The 27397-nt window shown below is 37.6% G+C and overlaps 1 protein-coding gene across 1 annotated transcript in view; it reads left to right on the forward strand.

The window, feature by feature from the left end:
- Positions 1-528: 528 nt before the first annotated feature.
- Positions 529-27397, forward strand: part of mrps9 (mitochondrial ribosomal protein S9) — a 50463-nt gene continuing 23594 nt past the window's right edge. Inside the window, exons 1-2 of the mRNA XM_002941154.5 lie at positions 529-716; positions 12874-13053. Coding sequence (XP_002941200.2) covers positions 618-716; positions 12874-13053 — 279 coding nt within the window. The 5' untranslated portion in view covers positions 529-617. The remainder of the gene's footprint in view (positions 717-12873; positions 13054-27397) is intronic.

Raw genomic sequence — 27397 nt, forward strand, 5'->3', positions numbered from 1 at the left:
GGAAACAGTATTCAGGAATCAGCTGGGTTTATAAAAAGTGGGCAAATGAGCAAAAAAGTGGGCAAATATGCACTTTGACAGTAACCTATAGCAAGCTATCAGTAAGTCATCTTTTTTTATCCAGCTGCAGGTTCAGCAATGAAAGCAAATATCCAATTGTTTGCAATGATTTACAGCCAAGGGGCAAATTTGCGCAGTCTTTATAAATGACTTGGACACGGAGATAAACGCAACCCAAGCGCTACGCATGACATGGGAGCAAGAAAGTGGCTGCACTGCAGCTTTACCAATAGCTTTCCACGTTTTACAACAAACTAGTAAATACCCTACTTCTTTGTCTCTCTCTCTTGCAGACAAGCTCATACTGGTCACCGCAATGTGAACAATAATAACGCGACGTTGTTATCAGCAGCCCTAAGCAATAGGTAAAGGTTTTTTCCCGCACGCAACAACAATATAGACGGGTTTCGTATTCTAACACGACTTCCGCCGCGGAACTGTGATTTAACCGGAAGTCGCCTTACTCTAAAGCTCTGAATATTCTATGCCGGGCTCTGAAACTCCGCCCCTTCGTTTCCTATGTCCGGTTTGTTACCCTTCCCCTGTCACCCTTCAGCATGGCTGTAGTGTGCCGTGGTCTAGGGTTTGCAGCTGTATTACGGGCAGCCGGTACCTGTAGTAGGAAATCGACATTGACTGCTGGAGCCTGTGGCGAGGTGAGGACTTAGCGTGGTGCACTGCTCACATGAATATATACAAAACTAATGTGGGACGAACAGTAGTTACCTGGAAAACTGGAAAAACTGTTTAATGTCACCTGGATGTTTCAGATCTTCTGAATTAATTTGCCATCAGTATGCAAGTTAGAAATCATAAACAGGGATGTCAGCTAACATGATATCATGTGAGTGATAAAGATATTGTATTTTTTTTTTTTTTATAAATGACTCCTTTTTTTTTTTATAAATGCCACCCTTATAACATGCTCTTAGTTGACATCTCTTTACTGACTATCAAAGGGGGCATAGAGTGTCAAGAACAGTTGTTTGCCATTGTTTTATATCCTTCTAAAAATTAAAGTATTGTGACTTTACATGTTACACTTTGTGCTGCTTTAAATAAAATTCACCCAAAAACCTTACAGGCACCACATAGCCTTTCTACTTATTATAGCCGCTTGCCCAGAGCTGGGAGCGCTCAGCAATGTGCATTGGGTAAGGTCAGACAGACTTTATAGTGTTGGTGGGGAACCAACAGCTTGGGGGACATAGCATAACAGGGAGCAGCAGCTTCTTTAAAGCTTCAGTAGAAGTGTGTACATTAAACTGTAGCAATGGTTTTTGGTCCATCAGGTCCCGGTTTAAAAAAAAAATTCATATATTTATATACTGTTTATAATAACATAGCGGTGAAAGACCCTGTACTGCTACTTCTGGTATAGGCACATTAAGGGTTAGAGATTAATTTAGTTAACTTAAAAAATACTTATTTTTCTGAAGGACTACAAAAACAAGTTTAAATTAGGTATTTTAATTAATTAGTTAGATATTGTAAACAACAGATCATCTATGCATTATGCTTCTAATTATGGAATTGCTCATTTAATTTCCAGTATGTTTGTATACATTTTGGATCCCTTGGCAAAATAAATAAGCTAGGTATGAGGTGGCAGCCCAGACTTGTGCTATTTGTAATGTATGTTGAGAGAGTCATTCATCCTGATCCTACCTGTTGGGCCTTCAAATAAGGTTTGCATCTTCTTCCCTATTTTTTTTTAATTTAAAGGTCAACAGAAGCCCAGTAGAAATGGTAAATTGCTGTGTGCAGCAGCCTAAAATCTTGTTACATAATGGTTGCCTGAATTGGTTGGCCTGACTGCTTAAAGGAGAAGGAAAGCCATGTTGGCATTTTACTGCCAATAGATTCGCCACATTAGTGCCACCTAGAACACTATTTATTATGCAGAAAATGTTATCATACCTGAGAAAAGAGCCCTAGAAGCTGATCGCAGCTGCCATTTTAGCTTGGTCTTCATAGCTTCCTGTTTGCAGTCCAGCCATAATAGCTCATAACACACATTCCTAAGGGTGGGGAGTGAGTTTTATAAATTACAAAAGGAGGGGGAGAGCAGGAAATGGGAGAGAGGAGAGAACTCTAGCCCCGGGAATGAAGGATTCTTCTGAGAGAGAAGTCCAATACCCTAAGAACATGTTTACAAAAAAGGAAACAAGAAATCCTGTGTTTCTTTTCTGTGAGTGCTTATGGCTCTATTTACATAGACCTTTCTGATAAAGCTTACTTAGTTTTTACCTTTCCTTCTCCTTTAATAGGCACATTACTTTTTGGCTGCACAAACTAGTAGCCAACAAGTCAATACATTGCTGTAGCCCAAAAATGATATCAGATGATTTTCCCAGTACAGGTAGGGGATCCCTTATCCGGAAAGCCATTTTCCAGAATGTTCCAAATTACGGGAATGGCATCTCCCATAGACTTCATTATAAGCAAATAATTCTTTTAAAAATGTTTCCCTTTTTCTCTGTAATAATAAAACAGTAGCTTGTACTTGATCACAACTAAGGTATAATTATTCCCTATTGGAGGCTAAACAATCTTATTGGGATTATTTAATGTTTAAATGATTTTTCAGTAGACTTCATGTATAGAGTTCTAAATTACAGAAAGACTCCTTATCCGGAAAACCCCAGGTCCCGAGCATTCTGGATAGCAGGTCATATATGGTTACTGGCTGAATTATTGAAATTATTGGAATCTGTTCATGTGAGCTGGTTTAAGGGCAATGTCAAATTCTATTTTGGGTACTGGAAACAGTTTAGAGTAGAGAGGTGGAGCAGATTCATGTATAAAGTGTCCCCAGACAGATTTGTTATATAGAAAAATTGCTTTCTTCAATTGAGATGTGTTTTAGTATTTGAAAGCTGCAAAACTGAGACTAAGCTGGCTTGATAGGGTTTTGTTAGCTGCAACAGTTCCTTGAGAAGTTCCAGCTGCTTTTTTAAGTGCTTAAGAAGAGAAAATCTTTGAATGGAGAGCTTTTTCAGTATTTCAAAAAAGCATTTTTAAGGGACATTTTTATCTCATTTTGAAACAGTAAAAACGAAATATACTGGGAGGACTCACCAGCGATAATGAGATACCTTTTCTGATGTCTCTTTCCTTGGAAACCTAGTATCCTGCTGATTTTGTGTCATTTCCTTACTGTACTACTTGCTGAACATACGTTTATGTCTTGAGAAACAATGTATTGTGTTCAGTATTAAAAAGGGAAGGGTTTCATGCATTTATATCATGTAAAGTGATATTTTCTTTCAATATTTTGCCTTTATTGCCTGTTTCTCCTCTTGGTTGAAAAGCCTCCTGATCATCCTTATTGCATTTTGATACTCTCTATTGTCTGTTGGTATACTTGTTTTGTTGGAGAACTTGGATGTTCCTACCATATACTGTATGTTGTATTTTTGGGGGTAATATGATTGCTTTGGTTGCTTTATATGGTCTTTGTGGCTTATCTAGGGAGAGGCAGCTAAATACCTACTAACCCCCAGCTTTTAAGCAAATCAGGAAACAGATGTGTAAATTGCATACATGGTCTCTTCCTAACCTTTGTGTGGGGGAGGAAAAAATCATATTTTATGTAAAAAAAAAAAAAAATAACCCCTAAATTTTTAATTCACCTAAACCAAGATAAAATAATCACACACACACATTTGAAAGTACATAAAAAAATAACTTGTCACTCTTCAAAAAATGGACCAGCGCTCTGGTGCATTTTGTTTGAGGCTCCAAGGTATCTTCTGTGCAGCCTCATGGTTGATGATTAAAATCACTGGTGTAGGGATGTGTCAAAGAAATCTGCATTCTACTGAATGGCATCATTACCAACAAATAAATAACAATCTATTTGTATCTGCTTTTTTCGTAGCACTATATATATGAGGAAGCTTATTAGCAGTTTAATATTTAGTGAACTCCACATTAACTCATAATAATGTGTGCATCCCTTTATAAATTGATCAGAATGTTTTGCATCAGTGAACAAGGGCTGAACCTGATAGTGCAGTTATTATATTCAGTATGGAAAAATATCATCACAAGGTCACATTTATTTTTTCTTCTTGTTCTCCGTAAATTACTTGAAATAAGATGAGCAATAGCTTTAAAAGCAGACCTTTGCTGGACTGGTTATTGACAATTTGATCTGAAGTAGGACTTTGATATTCTGCATTATCCCAGGCAAGGCTTTCCATAATAATGTTTATCAGCTATGGATATAGAAAAAAAAAACATTCACAATTTGCAATAGAAAAACAGCAATAAATTATCTGTACATACATGTTTTTCCTAGTTTTTTCTATTCCATTTCTGCTTTCCTAAGAAAGCTTTTTATGTAAAGTGTGTTTATGTTTAACATTTTAGATTTATTGTTTTGCCTTTTGCTGCTCTTTTTACATGTTAAATTGGCTATATATGTCCAATATTTATTGCTGCCTTTCTTCCTTTAGATCAGTGCTGTCCAACTGGCCGCCAGCGCCCTCCCACCTGTCTGGCTACTCTGACTGCTTACCTTTGTGTAAGCTTTAAATGGTATCAATACTGAGATTAACTGGCCCTGCATTGTTCACACCTTAGATTCAGGCTGTAAGCCCCTGTATTGTTTACACCATTTAGTCCCCTCTGTTCTCCTCCTGCTTTGTTCACAATAGTGAACTGTAAGTGCCCACATTGTTCAGCTGTTCACACCTCAAACAAACTGTAGGAGCAATGCCAACATTGTGTCATTATGTGTATTGCCTGTCCAATGCTGCCTGTGTGTGCCATACTCTGCCTGCCCTATGCTGCCTGTGGGAGGTGAACCTGGCAGGGGTTTGTTTGCATTTAGAAATAGTCATTATATGATCCCTAAGGTGTGTAATTATGTGCTGGGGGATGCTGTGCTATCCACATGGGAGGCATGTGGATTTAAGGGTATGTTAATATGACATAATAAACTTCTTTCACATATGAATAAAGGGTGATATCCTTACAATGAGGACCAACCATTTGGGTTTTTGATGTGCTACCACTATTAATGTGGGTATGGTCTTAAAATCGCTTGTGGTAACACAAGTGTTGTTAAAAGTGGGTGCGATTTAAAAAAGGGGAGTGGTCAAAACTGGCTTCCATTTATTGACCCTCCACCAGGTAGCCCTTGGAAATACAGAAGTTGGACAGCTTTGCTCTCGACCAAGTCTGTTGTTTATTGGCCCATATATGGGGCTGAACCAGTGGTCTGGCCGACTGATATTTAGCCAGGGTTCGGTAAGATATCAAGTAAGTTTAAAAGTTCATGTCTGGTCAGGCCTATTTATATCTTGTCTCATCCAATAGCATTTTAAATGTTTTTCTTAAATAATACAATTTGTATAAGTAATTTTTAATTTTTGCATTAAAGGAGAATTAAACCCTTTTAGCACTCACCGAGGATGTAGCTACGAGATCTGTTAACCGGAAAACTGTTTTCCATATAGCTCCAGAAGTACATCTCCTACAGACTCCAAAGATTTAAAACATATTTCCTTTTTCTCTGTAATAATAAAACTGTATATTGTTCTTGCTACCAACTAAGATATATGTTATTCTTATTGGATGTATGAAGTATGGAGATCCAAATTACAGAAAGACACATTATCTGAAAAAAACAGGTCCTGAGCATTCTGAAAAAAAGGTCCCATACCTGTATTTTTTTTTTTTTGTTTGTTTTTTTTGTTTTAGAAACGAAGAGTTTTCTAACAGGGCAGACTGAAAGCAGTGGGCACATTGCTATCAGTGGATTTGTGCTCCTTTCCATGTGTTAAAACCTAACCACCCACATGTAATGAAAGGCACTAAGTTTGCTCACTAGCGGCAGCCCATAGCAACCAATAAAATGTTTGCTTTTAAACAGGTGACCAGAAAGTTCCTCCTTCTGATTGTTTGCTATGGGTTACTGCTCCTGGGCAAACTAAAGGGCCTATTTATTATGCTGTGTAAAATATAATTAGACAAAAAAATGGTAAAAAAAAAACTAAAATAAAGCAAATTCAAGGTGTGTCTTATTTTATGCCATCCGAACACTAGATTTAGCCACTTTTTTTAATGCAGCGAAGCCTGGCGATGTTTTTTTCTCACTGCAGTTCAAGAAACAGATAAGGGTATGGATACCAGGGGCCACACCACCAGTCCCCCAGTAATGCAAGGGTACATTATTACCAACAAACCTTGCAACCCAGGGCTGCGCTGCAACAGAGAGGAAGTGGGAAATACTTTTATAAGTGAAACATTGTTAAAATATATTTGACTTTGATGAAAAGTCATTACAATTTTTTTCATAATTGTAGGGAAACAATAGGACAGTTTAACATGAAAAGCAGTTCTAACTTTCATAAACCTGCCTCAGTGTGGTTCTATAAAACTGAAGTCATTGTATGTTCATGTCACCAAAACCAAGCAGCTGCAGTTGAAACATTGCAACTCATGTAAAACCAGATTTTTCTGATCCGTTTTTTAATACATAAACATTTGGCAGCCTCTATTTCATGTTTGTGGCAGAATTGGACGTGCTGTTAAATAATGAAATACAGATTGTCATTGTAACAATTCACAATGATATGGTCTCTGGGATAAATACTTTCTAACCAACAGGAAAAATAAATACTGAAAATCATTGAAGAAATTAATTTAGGCAGTGCTAAATGCTATCCTAAATGGGTATCCAAGGGATTTATGGCAAAGGTTTATTGAAAAATTAGAATTAAAATCCGCACAAAAGGAGGAAAAAAAATCTTGTACTGATTATTAGCAAATATTTTATTGAATGCCTCTGCCCTAGTGATTTTTCATTCCTTGCTTAAAATCCCCACAACAAAGTTGCTTGTCCCTCCTGTGCATGAATAGTTACTGTACACTTACTCTTTTAATAGCAAAACCCTATTTTTTTTAAGGAAAGACAAAAGAGCCATGTTTCTAAATAATAGTAGTCACTTTAAGCAAGTATATTTTGAGTTAATTCCTTATCTGGAAACCCATTATCCAGAAAGATCTGAATCAGTGTATTTGTGGGGTTTTTAAATTACATTATTTGTTCTACAGGTCTTAAATGGGTTGTTCACCTTCAAATTAGCTTTTAGCATGTTGTAGAAAATCCTATTGGTCTTCATTTTTTATTTGTTGTTTTTAAGTTATTTTGCTTTATTCTGCATCTCTCAAGTTTGGATTTCTATCAGCTATATGGTTGCTAGGGTCAAAATTACCCTAGCATCCAGGCAATTGTTTAAATGAGAAAACTGAAAGATGACTAGAAGTGGGTCTGAATAGAAGGATAAACTATAACCAGGAGCTTGTAGCTTTAAAAAAAAAATTAGTATTTGGCTGCTGGGGTCAGTTACTCCCTTACAAAAGCTGGAAGTAGTAGAAGAGGGAAGCAAATAATTAAACAAAAAAAAAACAATAAAAAATGAAGACCAACTGAAAAGTTGCTAAGAACTGCCAATTCCGTAACATACTGAAAGCTAGTTTTAAGGTGAACAACGCCTTTACGTTTGGAAGCCAAAGTGATTGCTAGGGGTTGATTACCCTAGCAATTGAAGCAGTTGTGAAACCACAATGAAAGATAAATAATAGGGTGAAAATAAAAGTAAGCAATGCTGGAAAGCACCAGAAGAAGATGGACAATAATTGAAATAAAGATACAAAATAAAATAAAAAAAATGAAGGCCATCTAAAAAGTGGCTTAGAATAGGTCCATCCATTATCTGAAGGAAAGATGCTGGAAGTTGAGGCCTAGGGAAAATAAGAGAATCAAAGAGAACATTTTTACATTATATGTCATGGAGATATTTAGGACTGGATCCATCTTTTAATATACTTTCATAAGGAGATAGACATAGAAATCATTTTTGTGAGGCTACATTTCTGGTCTCCTATTAGCAGCATTAGTGGTACAGGTCCTCATTGTTGATGTAATCAGTTTGGACAAAGAAGCAAAAAGGGAAAATTATATGTTCTGAAATTGTAACTAGCAGATCATGTTTCAGCAATACATATACATTTTGCTGATTTACATTATTCACTGAACACCTGACAAGAAAAAATGAAGTGTGAGCGTAAAACTCTCAGCTCTGTCCATGCATTGGCAGATGTAAGCTAGCAAGTATGCTTTGTCTTGGGTGTGTGTAAGCTCCGTGCCTCATGCGTGTCACAGGGACTTAAAGGAAAATTATACCTTTAGAATGAATACTTAATAACCAACAGTTAAGATTATATTAAGTGACCTATTAAATAATCTTGCCAAACTAAATATAAATATAGAATCTGTAAAATGATGATCAGGAATTGTGAAGGGCAGCAGTAGATTTAGAGAGGCTGAGGGAGAAGTACGGGGTAGGAGAGGTTAAGGGGAGTGTTCCAGGGGTGGGCAGATAATGCTGGGGGCTTGCCTTGGGTGCCTTCATTCCTTGGCCTAGTTCTGGTTTTATGGGACCTGCTATGTTTAGAAGTATAGATTCTACTTTAAAAGTTATACTAATGAATTCAAAAGTGATGCTGGATCTTAAAGAGTTGGGGTAGTCCAGTTGTCCAGATATGGCTAAAGGATAAGGCAAATTACCCTGTCTCCCAGATGCGTTGGCACAAGACATGTTTTTATATTTGTGCCTGGCAGCAGTCAAATATATTAGTTTTTTCAGTAAGGGACACAGATTGGGCGAACCTCAATTAAGAACCTTGATCTGTTTTTTTTTTGTATATAAGTTTGATTGTTTGCAATTTACCTTATGTGTCATGGCATAACCTTATGTGAAGATGGTGTGTATCTTTAAAAGAATTTCCAACGGCATAACATAATGTTTCAATTTCTTGGGGAGTCAATATTTTCCTTCTGTGTGATGGTCCTGTCTACTTGTTTAATTGGTGTTGTGTAACAGGGTTCAGTTAGAATTTCTAATAAAAAGATTTATTAGAAAGAAAGCCAGAATTATATTATTAGATTTAGTCCACACCAAAAGCAGCCTTCTGCCATGTGGAACTAACCAACTCTTTAGGAACTCCAGAGGAAATAAATTTAAAGCACATGCTTTTAGGCTCCCAGTAAAATTGATCCCAGTTTTTTGGAAACGTGCACATGGCCAGCCTGCAGTCGCGGGATGCTGTGCTCCCAGGGAATACATGTATAATGAGAAAAGGGTGTGCTGAACTATCAGCCTGTAATGCTGTAGAAATGACTTGCTGAATTCTCTAGGGTACATGGAATCAATGGGCTATCATGAAAATAATCATATAACACCGAGGGGCTCATTTACTAACTATCGATTTTTAATTTTAAACTCTATTCAAATTTATTTTCAAAAAGTTGCAGAGAAAAAACGCTGCAACTTTTCAGAGATTTACTGTGCATTTCAAAGGCTAAAAATCCAAATTTGACAATTCACCAGATTAAACTTGCTGAGAATTGCAAAGGCCTGTTTCTTCTCCTTGAAGTTATTTCTTTTGTCTCAAGACTTTAGAGGTTTTGCTGGGTTTTGTCCTAAAATCACGACTTTTCTTAATTGTTCCGTGCGCCTTTTTTTTTTTTTTTTTTACTACACATTAGACATTCGGCGAAACTAATTTAGTCGCATTTGAAAATAAAGAAAATGAGAAATTATGGAGTTATAGGAAATCTGCCCCTTAGAGCTTACAATCTGATTTTCTTTGCCCTTGTCCACATGTAGCTAACAAAAGAAATAACCTTCCTTTTGGATGGTTTCCAGTTTTTTGGGGTTAACATAAATGATATAGCCACCCGTTACTCAGTTTTGCTAATATATTGAGCTTGCCAGGAAAATCAGGAGAGCTGGGGTTTATTGCATGTGCTGAAAATTATAATATCATTGGTATCACTGAGACCTGGTGGGATGAAACATGTGACTGGGCTGTAAATGGTTACACCCTTTTTAGAAGGGATAGAGGGATTATGAAGAGTGGAGGAGTTTGTCTTTAAGTAAAGCCAGAATTAAAGCCATGTGCAATGGGGAGGGTGTGGAATCCCTTTGGGTAGAGATTTCAGCAGAGCTAAAGGTTAAAATAAAAATTCTCATTGGTGTATGCTACAAACCAAGAGAATGAAGCCCAGCTACTATTACACATGGAGGAGGCATCACAACTAAGTCAAGTTGTTATTATGGGGGACTTCAGTTATCCAGACATTGATTGGAGTAATGGCTTGGCTAAGTCAGAAAAAGCTACTAGGTTTGTAAATATGCTAAATAACTTGACTGCTAATGACTTGCAGACTTTGCCAGTATAAGGACATCTCTGCAATATATCAACTGGAAAAGGCTTTTCATAGCGTTAAACACAGAAGGAAAATGGAATATCTCTAAAATGTTGCTTAACAAGTATACATCAGTATATATCTCTTGTAAGTAGGGATGCACCAAATGCAGGATTTGATATGGCCTTTTTATGGCAGGATTCAGATTCGTCTAAATCCAAGTGCCTGGCCAAACTGAATATTAAAATCATGTGACTTTCAGTCATGTAAACATGAAAGTAAAAAATTTTTTAAGCATATGCAAATTAGGATATGGTTCAGTATTCAGCCCAATCTTATACAAAGGATTTAAAGGAACCAAAAATAGTGGATTCGGTGAATCCCTTCTTGTTAGCAAGGAAGGACAATGTTGAAAAGTGCAAAGTTATGCACTTTGGTAGAAATAATATAAATGTGAGCTACACATTAAATGGATATTAATGAGCTGCAGAGAGTGCAGAGACATGCAACTAAACTGGTAAAGGGGATGGAAGATTTAAACTACTGTCAAGGTTGGGGTTGTTTTCTCTGGAAAAAAGGCACTTACAGGGGACAAGATTACTCTGTGCAAGTACATTAGAAGTGTTCTAGACAGGCAATGAAACGTGCACCAGAGTCCACCCCTTTCGATTAGAGGAACGGAGCTTCCATTTGAAGCAGTGTAGGTGGTTTTTCACGGTGAGGGCAGTGAGGTTGGGGAATGCCCTTCCTAGTGATGTTGTGATGGCAGATTCTGTTAATGCCTTTAAGAGAGGCCTGGATAAGTTCTTGAACAAGCATAATATCCAAGGCTATTGTGATACTTAAATCTACGGTTAGTATTGATGTTGGTATATATAGTTTATGTATTTGAGTGTATAGATAGGTCAGTATAGGTTTATGTGTGCTTGGGGTTCATTTGGAAGGGTTGAACTTGATGGACTTCGGTCTTTTTTCCACCCAACTTAACTATGTAACTAAGTATTCATGAATTAAAATTTGTCAAAGTTATTTGTAAATGTAATTGTTTTTAAAAGTAATATCTGTCTGCTTATAGCCTCATGACTTTTACTTTTGAAACAATGTTTTAATCAGCTGATTTAAAGCCCTGGAAGGGAGCAGACTCTTGTTACTTTCTTTTAAGAGTTCAAACCAGAGAAGAGAATAGAGACCATTTTCACCTGCAATTACAAATAACTTTACATTTCTTTTGAAAAAATGCAAAAAAAAAATAAAATCAATTTGGGGACTATAACAAGTCAACAGCACAAAGAACCAGCAAGGTATTGTCCTGTATTGAAATGGGTATAGTTTCCAGGGAGGATAGTGACACTGTTCCAGCTTACAAAACTGTGGCACTCAACTGCCCAAGAAGGGTTATAATTGAAATAGGGAAAGAAGAGCGAATTAGCAGGCTGAAGCTGCAACGGGTGGGATTCATTGTACATGACTAGTAATGTACCTCACAGCAAGAAATAGCCCTGAGTATGATGAAAGATAATAACAAATGATCATAATAATTAATTGCCTCTGAGCCAAATTGTTTTGCAAATTTAAACTATATTGGACCCTTTAAATCATTGATAAGACACTGCCTAGTCAGGTAATGGGTCTGGATATATTGTGATGACAATAATACTAATAAGAAAAAGAGCTCCATTATAGGAATCAATTATTAAATGAATTGCCTATAATGTGTCATGTTTAGGTAAATGGTTGCATTCAGTGCATGATCAGCAGTTCTAATTATAGGCAATCTATCATCCCTAAGGGCAAATAAAACACCTCCGTTTCTTTGGAAGAAAAACCAAATCATTTGTCACTAGGTCAAGCCCTCCCTAAATTGCTGTCTTGAGGGTTAGAAAGCAACCACTTGTCTCTACTGTTTAGTTGTATTTGCACTTTGTATTTGTGACAAACAAACCTGCTGTGTGTGCATCTTTACTGGGGGTGCAAATAACCCACCCACCCCATTTGGGCAAGTTGGGCATATATATAGTATATATACTGCTTTTCTAAGCTAATGTGGAAGTTCATGATATTGCTTTGCTCCTTCTGTCTCATGATACTGCAGTTATCTAGATTTTAATCAAATCAGGTCATAAGCACAAGTACTTTTTGAAACTTAGAACTTGATAGAAACTTCATTTAGACATAATCTCTTGAGCTAAGTGCACATGTTATCACGCTGAGGTGTAATGCTCTACTCATATTGATTTTCCTACCTAGCTGAATAGCAACCTTAGTGGTTCTTTACAAAATACAGTTAAACAATTACATTTGCTTAAATATTTTTTCTGAGAACATTGCTTTGGTAAATGCGAGTGCCGGAAGTTATTCGGAGGGGATCGATGTGCACATTGATTGAGCAATATTTACTTCTGTTTTAGCTCATGCAGCTTTGTGGCTTAAAACTCCTTGTACTTCACCTACTGTATGTATTCCTATAATACTACAGATGAAGTTGAGGGCTCACTAACCTATATATTGTTAAAATTCCTTGTTTGTGCAGAAAACACTGATAAATTAATTAAAATGCGCTTTTCCCCTTTCTCATTTTGGCACAGGCTTCTCGACTAATACATAACAGTGCTACAGTACACAGGAAAAATGTTGCAGCCCCAGGATGCGAAAAGTACACAGAGGCCTTTATTAAAAAACAGATTGAAGAGTACAACATTGGAAAGAGACATTTAGCCAACATGATGGGAGAAGATCCAGAGACATTTACCCAAGAGGATATTGATGTAAGTATAACTGCTTGGTTGGAGAAGTAATTTAGTGTGGAGCTTCATATTGAAAGCCCTTAACTCTGCTTTGACTCTCTCTCTGCTTCCTGTGAATTTTAATCAAACTGTCGAAACAAGGCAGAATACATTGCTTTGCGGTGCGAGCGTATTTGTTCGCCCAGCTTTCTGCCTGATATAGGAGAGGCAGGATCAAATAGTTTATCACTGTGTTGTCATATCGTTGTAAAGTGGTTTTCTCTGAACTGAGAAATTTCCTTTCTATCATGGGGTCATGCCGTGGCTGCAGGAGAGATTTTAATGGTACATGAAATGAATTGCACTTCAGTTCCTTTTCGTATTTTCACTTGAACATTTGAGGATAGCCAATAGCAAATCCTCAAAACAAACTAAACATTGTTTTGACTGAAACCTAGAAATTCTATTTTAAAATTAGGTAGACATTATTTACTTAAATAGTAGGATAATATAATTCAGACATTTACAAACATGGAACTTATTGCCGAAAGCCTTATACCCTGATTGGTCCAAACTGCCCATTCCAAATGTCATTCCTCAATATGTATGGTTTAAATAAACAAATCTTGTTCTGTTATTTCCTGATTTATTGTTCCTGTGTTACAATACATGTTTGTGGCCGTCTTCTGCCTCTTTCCAGTTTTCAAATGGGGGTCAATGACCCCGGCAGCCAAAAATGATGGCTCTGTGAGGCTACAATTTTATTGTTACTTTTTATTAGTTACCTTTCTATTTAGTCCCTCTCCTATTCATAATCTAGTCTCTCGTTCAAATCAGTGCCTGGTTGCTAGGGTAATTTGTACCCTTACAACTAGATATCTAGTATAAATAAATTTAAAGCAACTGGACTTGTTTGGTAATCATTGAAGACGTTTCACTACTCATCCGAGCAGCTTCTTCAGTTCAACTGACTGGTATGGGAAGTCCTCAGCATATATACTCTTCCACTAATCCAATCACAATGGCACTATGTAACTCTTCAGAAAGGTGACATCTGAAACTCACAGAGGTGTGAATGCTGTGGAGTTACTTTGAAAGGATTACCAAAGTATCATGCAACTCTTCAAACAGGTTAGAGTTGCATGAATGGAAATGTCGGAGAAACTCAGGAGAATTTTCAACAAACACCACATCCCTGTGTTTTTCAAACCTAGCAACACACTGAGACAAAAACTTTCAGGATGAGTAGTGAAACGTCTTCAATGATTACCAAACAAGTCCAGTTGCTTTAAATTTATTTATACTAGATATACCATGACCTGGATGAATGAAAATCTTCATAGACTTACAACTAGATAGCTGCTGAAATTCCAAACTGGAGAGCTGCTCAACAAAAATCTAAATCATTTTAAAACAACAAATGATAAAAAATGAAGACCAGCTGCAAATTGTCTCAAAGTTACAACCACTGGGATGTGCCAAAATGTTAGGTACCCTCCAGTGATTGTTATCGCTTACCTGAAACCCCCAACCGGTGCTCCTGTTAGGAGAACAGCCTGCATTAACCCCACCCGGTGCTGTTTTCTCCTGTTAACAGGAGCACTGGCCGGGGGTCTCAGGTAAGCAATTACAATCACTGGGGGGGTGGCGGGGTCTAACATTTAGCACCCCCTAGTGACTTAGCTTATCCTTCTCCTTTAAGTTAAAGATGAGCAACCGCTTTAATGTATACACTTATATTTGCACCCCTGTCCAACTTGGCACAGTCTGTACTGTAGCTATTACATGTTGGGCTAAGCGGCAATGGTTGTTAAAGAGGATGTTAAATTTTATATTCACTTTTAGGATGGGCCTATTGTAAGCATCTTTGAGTTAGTCTTCATTTGGAGCCATTGGAATTCTTATTTTGATGTTTTTCAACCTGCAGCAGAGAATTCGTTTTTGTGATAATGGGGTCACTGACCCTGGCAACTGTAAACAAATTGTTTTTCTAAATGTATTGTAATTTGATTTCAAATTGCCCATCTTTATTATCTGGACTACTCTGATACACATTAATTTCTGACCTGCAGAGTTGTAGTTTTGATGTTTACTACCCCTTTATTTTAGAAAAGACAATAATTTCCTGCCTTTGGTTATCATTGAGATTGTACACTCATTTTCCACATATTTAATGTTTCTGTAATTCATGACATATCACCCTACAGATATGGCTCACTTACCTGCAAGGTGAGCAAAAACAATGTCCCTTTATTTCTCTGCCCTTGCGTTCTAGTATTCATCATTGATTATATAAATGGGTTTTCCAAGCCTAGTGCCTGTTTAGTGGGAAAAAAGTTCATAACAACTTGTGCCACAGTAGGGGTCTCCTGAATGCTAGCAATGAAAGCTTTTAGCACTGGGAGGGGATTAATCCTCTCTCTTAACCTGCCGATACTTCCTTTCACCACCGCAATGTGAGCAGATTGATAAATAATACTGCCAAGTTCTCTTCAATTGCTTTTTAATTGTTATCACAGCTCTTGTTCAGAAACCTGCATGTTCTCCTCCTGCTAGGTGTGAATGTTCTGCAGGAATATTTCTCTTAATTGATTTGCTGTGTCCATTTTATCTGCTGTATCATTTTTCACAATATTTCATAATTTGTGCTCATTTCTAATGAACAGAGTCATTAGAAGAGGCATGACTAAGTACAACTGACAGCTAACATTAGGTGCCAGATGCAGTTTCTAATGCTATGTAAAAGTGCAGAGAACAGTTTAAATAAATTAGCACCTGTACATTAGTCTCACTTGCTGGTAATTTATAAGCGAATCAGTCGAGATGGCATTTAGGTAAGTCATTGATCACTTTAACAGCTGCCTACCCACTGCCCAGCTGGGATAGCTAATTAATAGAGATAGCAGTCCTGACCTAATGCTTTTCTAAGACCACAGATTGCAGTGCACTCTTTAGCTGTCATTTAGAGAACTGATGCAACCCTTTCCTCTCCACATGAATTTTTTAAACCACAAATCTAGATTAAAGGTAATATCATTCCATTAATGCAAACAAAACACCAAACCCTTTCTTTTAAGGGATCTACATATATATTGTGTAATGATTAATGTCCTGGAAACTTGGGGATTTTCATAAATATTTTATAGTGGAAAAGATTCCAGTCTTATTAGAACAATCATAATATCCTTTGTTTGTTGGATGTAACGGTGAAACCTAAAGCTGACCATACACGCACCAAGAATAACGGACGAAACCTCGTTTCGCACGATACTCGGTCAGGCCCAGATTTGTCCCAGGCCTAGAACAGCACAAATTTAGAGGCGGCATGCCACCCGCTGCAACAAAATTTTTAAATTTGGCTCCCATACAGAGCAATGGGGACCTCTCCCCACTGCTCTGCATGGGGGTTTAAATGTTTGCGCATGTGCGTTCACGGGCGCATGGGGGGGGGGTGTTCACACATGTGCATCTAGGGGTGTGGATATCAGTCGACTTGTCAATCGGCCAGGTTAAAACATTTTGATCGGGTGCCATTGAAGGCGCCCGAGCAAAATCTATGTTATGGGCTGAATCGGCAGAAGGAGGAGAATTTCTGTTGTTTCTACCTCCACATCTGACGATTCAGCTCTGAACATAGGTGGAGGGTGGGAATTAACTTTTGTGCGACCAATGGTCGCACAAACAATTGAAATTGCTATGCGTATAGCCACCTTTAGAGGAAACCCTATGAACAACCCTATAAACAGACCCAGAAACGGAGAGTTTACAAAAAAACAAGGTCAAACAGATGCCTTTATAGTTACTAACCAACCAAAAAGGAAGGGAATAGAAATAATTAGCAGTTTATCAAGTCACACACTGAGCAAAGATCATTGCATATGTTACTATTAACACAGTAATATTCCTACTGGAGAAATATTATTATAGAACAGAGTTATTATGACCACTCGCATATAGCCAAACACATACAAATGTAAAATGTAATTTAATAAGACTTTGACATACTTATCAAATAAAGCTAATATCAGACAAGTCATTTTGTCCACTGGCTGATTTCTGTCAACATATGGAAGGTGCAAAAACACCTGTGGTGCCCCCATTAGTGTAATGAGAAACTGTCTGTCACTTCTGGTACGGGTGGTTTTACGCCCAAATGTACAATTTTTGAGATGAAATGGGGTGATAGGAGAAATTTTGCTGGTGTTGATCTCTTAAGTAGGCTGAATTATTCATAAATGAGGGACTTTTATTTCCTTCTATCCAAAAGATTTGTTTTATCATTACCTTGCTAAAAATACACAAATTTCAACAGCTGATTCAATTTTTTTTTTGTTTTTCCAAAAGCATAGCTGCATAAGTTGTGTTTGATTGAAGTATCTTTTTAAGAATACATTTAGTACTTTTGTGTTTCACGATCTAGTTTTATTTAAATCAGAGTAGAGGCAAAACCTTCTGGAGGAACAACAATTTTGGGTCCTGAAAATGAACTTAAAAGAATGAGTGAGATTTGCCTGTGAGAAGTAATGAGGGAAAGGAACGCTTGGACAAAGGTGCATTTGCAATACCAACAGATCTATTAAGACTGGGGAATTTTACAGGACTATCCACCTGAATATTATAAAAGTACAGTATAAAGAGCACGTTTCTAAGCTTTGTGGTAAACTATATGTTCCAGTTGTCTAGTTCTAGAACTTGCCATGCAGCTTAGAAGCCCGCAAAAAGGTTTTTTAAGGTGGCATAAACCCAATAATAAAAAAACAGGAACTTTGGTACTTTATATCAAGTCATGGCAGCAATCTGAACCCAATTGTCTTTATCTTTGTGAAAAGTTTTCAGTCAAGGCCATATAGCCAACATGACTCAATACAAAGTGGCTGGGTAGGTTACAGAGCTGCATTGGGCAGGTCTGTCCCTCCAGCTTAAGCACATAACTAAAAAGATAGGAGGCAGAGAAATGGACATGCATCATAGCTTCCCTATGGAGAATCCTCCTACATAGTCAATTACCAACAAAAAAATTGCATATAGCGCACATGTATTTCCTGCAATTCTTTTATTACTTGGAAACCTCAGAAGGTGCTTTATTTTTTACTATGGAGGTGTCCAGCCTATAAGGTAGAACTGAAGGTTTGTCAACATGCAACACAGGCCTCCCAGCCATCTTTTTTTATGGACATGACATTGTCTCATAAATACTTTTTTTTTTGTTGGATCTATTGTTGTCCCAGCAAAAAGTAACTTTATGTTGACAAATATGGTGCTTCTCATAATTATCCATAAATATACATTTACTTAAGCTTATCAGTAATTTCATTTTCAATTTTATTACTCATTACCCACCCATGACCACTATACAGTTTTCAAAAAGGGGTAGTGAAATGTTCCTGTACAGGAACCAGATTATTTTCATAGTTCATAAATATGATTAGAAATAACAATAATTAGAAATATTTCAGAGAAGAAATTAACTGATAAAATATTGAACCGGGCAGGGCAGATTCAGCCTTAAGGCTAACTACATGAGATTTGGGGAGAATGCTGGTTTGCCCTCCTAGATACACCTGATAGCCCAGCATTAAGGTCATTTAGAAAGAAAGAGATTTTAAATGTTTCTGCCTTAGATAATTTTGAGACTGTTGTGACTGACTACTGATACACCAATTCTTTTCTATATCTGTAACCTTTTTATGGGCAAAGAGAGCCTTTCCAAAGGTTGGACCTCAAAGGTCCACTGGCAGCTGCTAACTAATAACTTCAAACAGAGGAGATATACTGAGAAAGGGTTTATGGTGAGTTCTGTTGTACAAGGAATTCCCAGAGAAGGGACAAGTTGTGGTTCTCATCTTTGTAAATGCATGCTTAAAGGAAAACTATACCCCAAGAATAAATGCTTAACCAACAAATCGTTTATAACATATTAAGTGACCTATAAATAGAATCTTGCCAAACTGGAATAATAATAATATATTAAAGTAAATATTGCCTTTGCTACAGTTTTTCCCTTGAGCCACCATTTTGTGATGTTCTGTGTGGTCCCTCAGAGAAAATCTGACCGGAAATAATGCAGCTCTAACTGTAACAGGAAAAATGTATGTGTGCCCTTGGTTTGCTTATGTGCACTGTGAATTGTATGGTCCCACAGGGTGGCCTTTTGTATTTAAAATGTCAATTTTCTAGTTAGGATTACCCTGTGCCACAAATAACTAAAAAAGTATATTTTTATGAAAATGGTTTATTTAGATGAAGCAGGGGTCATGCCTGCATAAGCTGCCTGCTCAGCATATGAGCTGTTTATGCAATATATTTTTATAGAGCCCTACATTGTTTGAGGGCACAGTTTTCCTTTAAGGGGATCTTTAAAAGTCAGTCACTTTGCTCCAGCTGGGAAATTAGGCTGAATACCAAAGAAACCAAACCCTAATGAATATTAAACCAAAATACAAAAATATTTTCATCTGGAAAAGAAAGTCACATGATTTAAGAGTTCAGATTAGGTTAGGCAGAGTGCTAAGGATTTAGCTGGTTTTGAATCCTGCAAGAATTGTGAATTGTGAATCAGGTGATCCTAAATTGGACTGTAAGTAGGGATTGCAGGCATCCCTTCCTACTACATAGATGGGATGAAATTGGCTAAATAAATGGATATTATAAGTGTGCTGGGATGTGACACAAGACTCTTCTGTTAACCATTCCCCTTTAGGACAGAAATTTAAAATCAACTGATTTGTGAGGATTAGTCTTAAACTAGTGCGTTACTTTTAGTCTGTGGCAATCAATAATAGATTGTTTTACACAGTGGTGGTGGTACCATTGATGTTTGACCAGCCTTACCATGTACATGTTGGTTGACAAGTCCTTAAATTGTTCCCGACAATGAGTCATTTGCAGGAATGGGCACATCAATGCTATTTAGCCATCAAGTGGGCTCATTTACAAAAAGTTCCAGATAAAATAAGTGTAGTCGTACATAGCAACCCATCAAAATGTAATTTTGTCTGCCTGCTATAAGCAACTACACTAGAGCAATTTAACATTAATAAATCAGCCACAATATTAGGTTTGCACCAAATCTTGGATTTGGAATCGGGCAAATGAAATTTCTTTTTTGACCAGATTGGCTGAATCTAAGTTCTTGGTAGAACTGAAATCAAACCCTTAAACCAAGTGACTTTAGAACTTGTGGCAATGAAAGGTGTCTTTTTTTTATTTGCACATGCTAATTGGGGTTTGCTTTAGTATTTGGACAATCCTTTGTAGAAGATTCAGAATTTGGCTGAATCTGCGGGGGAAAAGTGAGTTTGGTATAATTAGCACACCAAATAGCCCAGTACTTTTGGTAATCAGGAATCTATGATTTTACTGTTTCTGTGATTTCTCCCACAGTTTGTGAAATTCTATGTTTAAACCAACTTAAACACAGGTTTCTATCCTAGTTTAGAAACTAGTAGGTTTTTTTTGTTTACAATACATGCAGTTATTTTCTTTAGTTTTTTTTTTTGACAGATCATAAAGTAAACAAGACTTTAATGATTTCTTTTGTTCTTCCAGCCACTTGCGTTTTTGATTTTTATTACTTGCTGCTTTTCTCTCTCCTGCTGCTTTCCTGAGGCTGATCTCTCTTGATGTTGGGATGTTGTGTCCAAACCCTCAACTTCCCCTGCTGCTGCTGTGCTGTTGGGTAGGCAGCAATGAATGGTCCTTCAGACACGAAACATCCTTTGTTAATCTGTTCTGGGTAGCAACCTTGATACAATATGTTCTGTGTGTCTTACAGAGGAACCTTTTCCACAAAATTCCCTTCGTCTTTTAAAGTTCCATTGCTTTAGGGGTGAAGTGTAAATTATATGTGGCATCATTATTATAATTTTCTAAGAGGCCAGCATTTTCCAGAAGGCTATAAAAATATAAAAGGGAAACAATAAATAGTGCCACAAACAGAAACTGACACATATGACCAGGGGACCTTGCTTTGAGATGTCAAACTTGCACGCTCCCAACAACATCCCTAACCAAGCTTATGGACCCCAGGTCACATCCCTCAGGAAGCTTGCTCTTGATGGTTTTATACCTATATGTGGTCTACAGACCTTCATATGAGGCTTGTGCCCTGCAATTGAATCCTATGAGTTAAATGAAACTGGAACCATTTGTATGCCGTATCTGATATAGATATATATATAATATATATAATATATATTATATAAATATATATATATATATATATATATATAACATATATTATATATATATCTATATCAGATACGGCATACAAATGGTTCCAGTTTCATTTAACTCATAGGATTCAATTGCAGGGCACAAGCCTCATATGAAGGAATGTATAGATAGATGGTGATAGACAGAAATATAAAGTAACTTTATAATTCTTGGATTTTCACAAGATCCCGCAGAATGTGATAATTCAGCCATTTACCTTTTACCATTTAGGTCAGCACTCACGGCCTGGGCACAGGCCATTTTGTATACAAACAAACTGCACTGTATTAATCCTCACTCATGGGACTTATAATTCCAAAAGGTAAATTATTTAAAAGCAGGTTTGTTCTTTTTATGTGCACTAGAGGGACATAGGTCAGTCTGTGCATCTCCCAGTCTTATGTAACAAATATGTGTAAGCTGTGGCATTTGCTCATATGAGCATGCACATCCCCAACAGCCATTTGCACAATGGGCTGAATGCTCGATAAGGGGGCATTTCTTGGAAAAATATTTGTTTCCCCCATCCGGAGTGAGTTGTGTTAGTCTGCATCTCCCATGGAAAGAAGATGGTACAACAACAAACCTGCCCAAGAGAGGGCCGCCCACTAAAACTCACAGACCGGGCAAGGAGGGCATTAATCAGAGAGGCAGCACAGAGACCAAAGGTAACCCTGAAGGAGTTGCAGAGATGAGCATCTGTCCATAGGACCACAATAAGCCGTACACTCCATAGAGCTGGGCTCTATGGAAGAGTGGCCAGAAAAAAGCCATTACTTAATGGTAAAAATAAGAAGGCATGGTTTGAGACTAAAATTAAACTTTTCGGCCATCAAGGAAGATGCTATGTCTGGCACAAACACATCCCATCACCCCAAGAACACCATCGCCACAGTGAAACATGGTGGTGGCAGCATAATACTGTGGGGATGTTTTTCAGCAACATGGACTGGGAAAATGCTCTTGAGTCGAGGGAAAGATGGATGGTGCTAAATACAGGGATATTCTTGAGCAAAACCCGTGTCAGTCTGCCTGTGATTTGAGACTGGGATGAAGGTTCACCTTCCAGCATGACAATGACCCAAAGCATACTGCTAAAGCAACACTTGAGTGGTTTAAGGGGAAATATTTAAATGTGTTGGAATGGCCTAGTCACAGTCCAGACCTCAATCCAATTGAGAATCTGTGGTCAGACTTGAAGGTTGCTGTTCAAAAACAAAAAACCATCTAACATCAAGGAGCTGGAGCAGTTTTGCCTTGAGAAATGAAAAATCCCAGTTGCAAGCTCCTAGAGACTTATCCAAGGCAACTTGCAGCTGTAATTGCCGCAAAAGGTGGCTCTACAAAGTACTGACTTTAGGGGGGTGAATAGTTATGCACGCTGAACTTCTCTGGTATTTTGTCCTATTTGTTGTTTGCTTCACAATAAAAAAAAAAATACATCTTCAAAGTTATAGGCATGTTCTGTAAATTAAATGGTGCAAACAACTCTCAATCCATTTTAATTCCAGGTTGTGAGGCAACAAAACATGAAAATTGCCAAGGGGGGGGTAAATACTTTAGCAAAGCAATATATATATATATATATAACAGATCAGAGTTATACAGGGACAACTGTTCCCTACACGTTTTTGTTTTTTGTTTACTTTCGTTACCATGGTCACCTGCACTAGTTTTTGGCGCCCTTTTTCTCGGAGGGGTAATTCTAGGGGGGTGGATGTGTTTGGTCTTTTGGTTTGTCCCTGAGGAAGAGTACAGTCAGTACTCGAAACGTTGGATTTTTTTTTTTGAATAAACTTTTTCACTTTACTGCTAAGTCCCTGTGTGTGCGGCTCTCTGTCCATATATTCCCTCATTTTAGCCAGCACCCAGGGCGTTTGTACCCTTATAGGGTGTGCTCCACTCTTCCTTGTGTATATATATATATATATATATATATAATTATTTTTTTTTTATACTGTTTCCCCACACTGGAGTGTGGGCTCTATTAGCCAGCACATCCGGGGAAAGCAATTTTAGGGTGATAGGGGTCCTTTAAGCACTTTTGAGAAAGAAAAAAAAAACATTCTTGAAATTTCGGGAAATCGCGCCGCCGCGTGTGCCATCCCGCCGGCGACTTACATTTTCGCCGGTGGGATGGCAGGGGAAGGCAACTTGGGGAGATTAGTCGCCCGCGAACAGGGAGTTTTGCCACGGACGACTAATCTCCCCGTGTGCCAGAGCCCTTACTCTAAATGGGTTATGTTGGGACATGGAATAAACAGCTGCTTTTTAATTAGGGATAAAAGTATCTGTTTCTATACCTCCTTTTTTCTTTTTAAATCCTACAGCACTAAGTTATTTATTGCTCATTTTTCTAATGATGAGGGCATGGAAAAACACATGCGCTACAGACATTGATGTATTTGTGCACTCAGACTTGCTAAGTTCCATAAGAGAAGATAATCACAAATTTGTAATTGTCAACTTTTACTGCTGTGTAATTAATCCATAATTTCCTTTTGGGTATGATTGAATTATGCTTGCCACATATCTGTCAATGCCAAATTCTTTATTCTAAAAGTCATTATCATAAATCAGCATATTATATATCAATGCATTGGGACCACATCCAATTAGAAAAACAAATTTTTGTGACCATAGGGAATTCAACCGGTATTATGGTGTTTGCTAAAATAAGATACAAATTGTTTAATGTTAATACACTTTACATCTTTATGTGGTTTACGCACACATTTATTTTTATACATGTGTTTAGTATTCTGTGTTCCAGCTAGACTTACAGAAAAAAAATTAACCATTTTGTAGACAAAGCTGTTTCTACATATCGACATTTTTTATTGTTCTATTTAATTTGTCATGCAGTGTCCCCTATTTTCTTCCTGGATTTAAAAGGCAACCAAAATATTATTTTGAGGTTTTATTTCCAATATTTCTTTTCAGGCCCTCTCATATAATATACTCTTTTGCATTTTATTATGAGCTCCACCTATCAAAGCAAGTGAAGTCCTTGTATGCAATATGTGCCAGTCATTTCCTTTAGTTGTGCATGTGTTCAGTTGGGTAGAGATCAGAGCTCTGTGCTGGCTAACCTATTCTGTATAGACCTCACCTTGTGCATGGCGCCGTTATTGTGCTGAAACAAAAAAGATCCTTCTCTGAACTATTGCCATTTAATTAAGAAACACAGAATTGTCAAGAATGTCATTGCATGCTGTAGCCCTTAAGATTTGATTTCAAACCTGGAAACAGCCTCAGAGTCTATTATTCCTTCTCCTGGAAACTTTATCTGTATTATGTATACAGATAGATGCGTTCTGGTATCTGCTGGACCCAGATTTCTCCATCAGCCAAAATTCTATTGCAATGCTTGGCATTTTACATAGTGATGCTTGGTTTGTATCTCTCTGATCACCCATCAAACGCCCACTCTGTCTACACATAGTTGTTGTTCTGAGAGTGCTTCCAACAGTGAACTAAACAGTGAGTGTACTGTTCCATTTAAAGGCATGTCATTAGACAGAGTGCCTCCATATATTTTGCTAAATATGTAGCTGCATTCTTTTGGCCATAGTGACTGTTTGTGCAATTAATAGCTCCCTAAAATGTTTCTTTACAACTGCAATTTTAGTCCATCTGTTAACAAGGGGGCTTGTATCATAGATATGGTAGTAACTGTAAAGCAAAGACAGAATTCCAGCAGTTTTCAGTGCAGCTTTGGTCGAACAGGACAAACTTCACTGAAGACAGTAAAAAAGGCTTAGCCAGTTGTCCTAGTTAAACTCTTCTACTTTTACCCCTTAAAGGGGGACATATCATGTCAAAATTAAGAATATACCAGTGCATTATACTCTTCTAAATATAAAAGGATTGTGCTTCGGACTGATTTATTGAGAAATTCCCCCAAAATCCTTCTAATCCCACCCACCTGTTCCACTTCCTGCTGGCTGAATTCTCTGGCTGTGCAGGGAAGCCGGTGGCACTCAGTACACTGCACTGTAGCATAAGAACCAATCAACAGCTAGGCTGACCTGATAGGGAACTGAAGCCTGTCCCTTGCTTGTGTGATTGGCTATCCCCCCCTACTGTGCTTCTGGCAGGGACCTTAGGACATGCCCACCCCTCATTTGATACACGGAGACCTGATAGGATCTATGGGGAACTCCAATAAAACAGGCCATTTTTACAGATAATATTAATTTTTAGAGTAAAGTAAAACCAGCACCATATATTACTTTTACAAATATAAATAAGTGCAATTTTCAGTGTATGCTCCTCACTTCAGATACCTCGTGTCCCAGGTCAAATAAAGTTCAATAAATTACTCCAAAGTGCCCTCTTCTGCTTCAGACTTAGCGATGAGGTCTTATGAGGGAAAAAAAAAATAATATAGTGTAATACTGTTATTGCTTCACAATGTGCACTCTCATGTGTTTTTTAACACCAGTGATGACTTTTACTTATATCACCCTTTTGTGCCCAGTTGTGATATCCCTTTCCGATTGCCAATCTACTTACAGACCCCCTTGGGTTTATATGGCAGCCAATTGGTTCGCTTGTAGCTCACAACTCTCTGCTTTCCCACCTCTTACTTTCAGGCAGTATTAGGAACCACTTCACATAGGTAAATTTCCAACTTTAGCAACTTAGGTTAATTCCACGACCTTTCTGTTTCCCTTCCCCTTCTGTGCACTTACTGTGGGATTAATGCATACGCCATATGTGTAAAAACTTAAATACTTTAATATAAATAAAACTTCCCAATACACTCACAAACAGAGTATAGGATGCGCATGTCAGGAGTCACTGGTATGGATCAGGTGGCTGCTCCTGCGGTGAGAGAGGACGCAGAGGAGAAGCACTATACAGGGCAGGACTGCTGAACTCAGGAACGACACTGCAGGTTGGGAACAGGGAAAGAAAAAGGAGCAGCCACCTGATCCATACCAGTGACTCCTGACATGCGCATCCTATACTCTGTTTGTGAGTGTATTGGGAAGTTTTATTTAAGAGGTGGGAAAGCAGAGAGTTGTGAGCTACAAGCGAACCAATTGGCTGCCATATAAACCCAAGGGGGTCTGTAAGTAGATTGGCAATCGGAAAGGGATATCACAACTGGGCACAAAAGGGTGATATAAGTAAAAGTCATCACTGGTGTTAAAAAGAACATGAAAGTGCACATTGGGAAGCAATAACAGCATTACACTATATGTTTGTTTTTTTTCCTCATAAGACCTCATCGCTAAGTCTGAAGCAGAAGAGGGCACTTTGGAGTAATTTATTGAACCATATATTACTCATAATTGTCTACAAGATTAGAGTTTTTCATTTATCCAGTATGTCTCCTTTAAAATTATGCCCTAAAAATCTTTACAAGTGTATAGTGTATAGAGTGATGCAAAATCACCATCTGGTGGGCTGTCCCAGCTTTTTTCTTACCAACCTCGATACTAACACTTTTATCAAACCATAAAGGTTTTGCTCTGTGATGTCTTTCCTTGCTTACAAGGGGAATATACTGACCTGTATTTTAAACATTTTAAAGATATTTCTTTAATATATTAATACTTTTTGTTAGTTTTTTTTTATTGGGATGAATCATTTGTTTAATAGTAAACTGAACATTATCGGGAAATGAACAGTACACCAGACAGGATAGTTCAAACAGTCAGATTTTATTTTTGTCCAAATGAGTATTTTATTTATATATAAATTGGGATATAACTTATATTAAAGGGATTCTGCCATGATTTTTATGGTATACTTTTTATTTCTAAATTATAATTCACTCTAATGTATATTAACCAAATGTATTTTTTTAGTTGTAAGATTGCTGCGTAGGCAGCCATCTCAGTGCATTGTGCCTGAGCCGAGTCTGAGCTTTCAGAAGGAGCCAGCGCTACACATTAGTACTGCTTTCCCATAACCTATTGTTTCTCCTACTACCATGTAACTGGAGGAGTCCCAAGCCAGACTTGGATTTAATACTATTGAGTGCAAACTGTACAAAAGTATAGAAATACACAAAAGGGGGGTTGTGAGAGCACCCCAGGTCTAAAGCTGGCCATACACGCACCGATAATATCGTATGAAACCTCATTTCGTACGATATTCGGTGTGTGTATGGCATGTCGGAGAGTCGACCGATATCGCAGGAAGCTGCTGATATCGG

The sequence above is a fragment of the Xenopus tropicalis genome, chromosome 2 (assembly GCF_000004195.4).
Source record: "Xenopus tropicalis strain Nigerian chromosome 2, UCB_Xtro_10.0, whole genome shotgun sequence".
In the NCBI taxonomy this organism is placed as follows: Eukaryota; Metazoa; Chordata; class Amphibia; order Anura; family Pipidae; genus Xenopus; species Xenopus tropicalis.